This window comes from Eschscholzia californica, unplaced genomic scaffold (genome assembly GCF_041429995.1).
Source record: "Eschscholzia californica isolate CP2 unplaced genomic scaffold, dmEscCali1.0.p SCAF_2, whole genome shotgun sequence".
NCBI classification, from domain to species: domain Eukaryota; kingdom Viridiplantae; phylum Streptophyta; class Magnoliopsida; order Ranunculales; family Papaveraceae; genus Eschscholzia; species Eschscholzia californica.
In genome coordinates, this window is record NW_028238309.1 from 36418773 (window position 1) to 36422427 (window position 3655).

General features: G+C 40.1%; 1 protein-coding gene across 1 annotated transcript; it reads right to left on the reverse strand.

Moving 5' to 3' along the window:
• Positions 1 to 2815: 2815 nt before the first annotated feature.
• Positions 2816 to 3259, reverse strand: LOC147557638 (uncharacterized). Its single transcript, XM_086658911.1, has one exon. It carries the CDS (start codon positions 3257 to 3259, stop codon positions 2816 to 2818), a length of 444 nt encoding a protein of 147 aa, XP_086515037.1.
• Between the last annotated feature and the right edge of the window lie 396 nt (positions 3260 to 3655).

A 3655-nucleotide genomic window follows, 5' to 3' on the forward strand; every position in this document is an offset into this window, starting at 1 on the left:
ATGTTCTTTCAAGTTTGTTTGACTAGATTAAAATAACTAAGTTGAATCATTTGGTGTAATTATTTAAAAGTTAAATAGGCAAAAACTTGATGCACCCGAAAAGGTTGCACACCCAAGCGGAGGTATCAAGTAGTAATCCGGCAAAGCCGGGATCGATCCAAGGATAGGAAGGTAGCTTGGATATCGAAGGGTCTTATCCCTCAGTCTAGATATTAAAAGCTAACTTACACTAAATAGGAAATGAAACAAAGATAAATGAGGGTTTTAGAATGAATGAGTAATAAGAGAAGAAATAAACTAATTAAACGATAAAAGTAAACGGGCGAGAGAGATTCGAGAGAAGAGTCGGAGGAACAAGAGTCGGGAGACGGTAAGACTCGATTCCGGACAAATATAGTGAGAGAGGTGTCGAAGTCCGGGAATCCATAATGATAAACCTACGACTATGTGTAGTCCGATTTAATGTGTCGAAGTACAATCGATGTTCGACTCCTAAAGTAGATGTCTCTAAGTACTACGTATATCCGGGGATCATACTTAGTCAAACAAACGTCATAATCGGTTAATCCCGAGTCATCGAAAGTGTTGTCTAGTCGCCTAACTATGTGAAGTGCATGACAAGACACATGAAATTATGACCTAGACTACGATCGATATCGAATACTTCGTTTCGTCTATTAACTATGCGAAGTGCTTGACAAGACACATGAGAATACGATCAAAACGATAATCGAAATAAATGAACATCAATTTATAATCAAAACATCAAATCATATTAAACATAATCACGAATTCATCACATTTCATCTCATATAATCGACACACTAAAGTTATCTAAACATGGTGATTGAATAAGAAATGGAAAGGAAATGGTGAGAATCCCCCTTTTTCGATGTGGTTCGAGGCTAAGATCGTCGGAAAATATGAGTTTTTAGTTGCATCCGATCTCCCCTTAGCAATTTTCTGGGTTTCCCATAGCGACCATCATCATCTTCTCCATTTAGAACTCAACCTCCATTAAAGCTAAACCCTAGTTTTCTCTCTCTAGCAATCTTCAACCAAAATCAAATCAAACCACATGGGAAGCTAGTCAAGGATGAGGGGAACAAAAGCCCTAAGGTTTCCGGCCAAGAAGGTTGCCGGAAAAACACCAAAAATCCGGTCAAATTCCGGCAAAACCCTAGAACATCAAATCCGGCCAAATGAGCATCGAATCCGACCAACCATAGATACATCCGAGCTCCACGCCTCAGCCCGAACAGGTCCGAGCAGCAGCACGCGTCCCGTGCACGTCCGAGCTGCTGTGCCGGCGTGCCCTGCTGCTGCTCTCGTGAGAGATCCGACGCTTGCAGCAGCTGCTGCTCGTCGTCGTGTTGCTGTTGTCCAGCGTGCTGGAGCTGCTGTGGAGCGTGCTGGAGCTGCTGCCGTGTGCGTTCTTCATGGCCGTGCTGCCTTGCTTCCATGTTCCGCGACTTTGCTATGGTGCCGGCCAACTTGGCCGGCACCTCTCCTTCTCCTCTTCAACTCTCTCTAGCTCAAACTCTAAACCCTAAAACTTTTGGTGATGAAGAATCCTCTAACTCAAGAACACCAACCAAACCCTAGCCTCCTCTTTCCAAGGTTGTTGAATGATGAAAAATGATGAATAGTAGCCTTTGACCCCTTACTCTAAATTGAGTCAAACCCTAGACTTAGTCAAACTTGACTAAGTCTTAGACCACAAATGGGTGCCTATAAAATCTCTACCCAATTCTTCTTCTCTTAATATTTCTTGGGCTTGGACTTGGTTTTGGGCTTTGATTTAGAAACCAAGAGAGTGCCTCCATCCTTGTCTCTACATCTTCAAATTCTTACAAAGGACTAGAATACCCTCGGACTTCTTTCTTCCACATCTTCCCCGTCCGAACTCCGAATTGAATACCGTTTTCACCGTCGGACTCGTCATTGACTATACTTGTTATTTTATTTGCTTGAAGTCTATTTCTCTCATTTTTGGCACATGAAATGATAGTGATAATTCGCTCATTTTATTCCGAATCACATGCTTAACTCCAAAATAGGTACCTAACATGAAAAACACATAAAATATTATTGATAACACTCGAAAAGGAATAATTAGTCTAAGTTAGGCTCTCCAAATATGACATTTTAGTGTCACATCACTTCCATAATCCAATTACAGAGTCAATGTTCTAAAAAGAAAAGGAAAACTAAAACTGATTAAAGTAATGCCTACGGAGTCTATGATCCTTCTTGAGCTTTTCTAACAACTTTTGCTTCCTTAGCTTTTGACAGGTTCATATCCTCTTCAATAAATACTCAGCTCCCACTTGCTCCGGTTATTCATAATGAAAAGAGCTATTTAGGTATCCTATACCATAAAAGGAAATAGTATTTAATTGAATCAACTTTTAATAATTTTACCTTGAGCAAAAACCACGGTTTCGTTCTTTTTGTCTTCCAGGAATTTGGGGCAGTTTCTCTTCCAATGGCCTGTGTCATCGCAATAAAAACATTTGGAATAAAATTGGCACCTTTGGTCTTGGCAACTTGTTTGCCTTTCCCTTTGCCCATTTTCTTCTTCTTGAATTTCTGCTTTCCATCCCTCTTAAATCCCTTGTCTTTATGAACCATCAGAACTTATTTCTTAGATTCAACTACTGTGATATTTCTCTTCGACTGTCTGGAGCATAGTATGCAGTTCCTCCAGAGATTTATCCCATCCATTCATATTGTAGTGCATTCTAAATTGATTGAACCCATTATGAAGTGAATGTAGGATAATATCAGTGGCAAATTCCCAGCAATTGTCGACTTAAAGTCTATTTAGTTTCTCAAAAAGACAAATCATTTTGAACACATGTGGCCCTACAGGCTTTCCCTTTTCAAGGCGCATATCCAATATTGCCCTTGAACTCTCAGACCTCTCCATTCTTGACTTCTTTTGGAACAAATTCCTAAGTTGTCGTATCATGGTATAAACATCCATTTCAATGAACCTATCCTGAAGGTTAGGTTCCATGGTTGCCAACGTGAGGCATGTTACGGGTTCGGACTTCTTCCGAATATTTCTCTCCTGCTCGTTCTCTTGATTAGTTGAATCTTCAGTAATAATCGGAATAGGTGTGTCTAAGACGTTTGCCTTGTGTTCGGATCTGAGGACGAGTCCCAGATTCTGTTCCCAAACAATGAAGTTGTCTCCATTTAACTTCTCTTTCTCTAGAAGCCAACGTATGTTGGTGAAGTCTTTTGACGTCATAATTAAACTACATGTAAGAAATGCGAAAGTGACTTAAACTTGTTATCCTGGCATAATACTTAATTTGCCTATATTATTCTATATTTATTGTCCCCTGAGAATAATATAATTCCAAGATCTCATTCCTTCGAGATTAAGCGTACTTTGGCACTGCCCTTAATTCGTTGTCCTGGGCGAGTAACATTTTACTGATCATACTCTTATGATTCTTGGTTGACGAATTTCACACTTGAGTGTCAAATTGTCCTTTAACCCTGAAATCCAAAACCATTTTCCTGACTCGTTGAGAATAACAATTTAGACATGTAGGCCTCTTCATAGATCTACCCGTATTGTCCGAGGTAAAAGATGGCACCCTGCTTCGGTAGACCCACCATTGATAAACAAGGGCTCAAC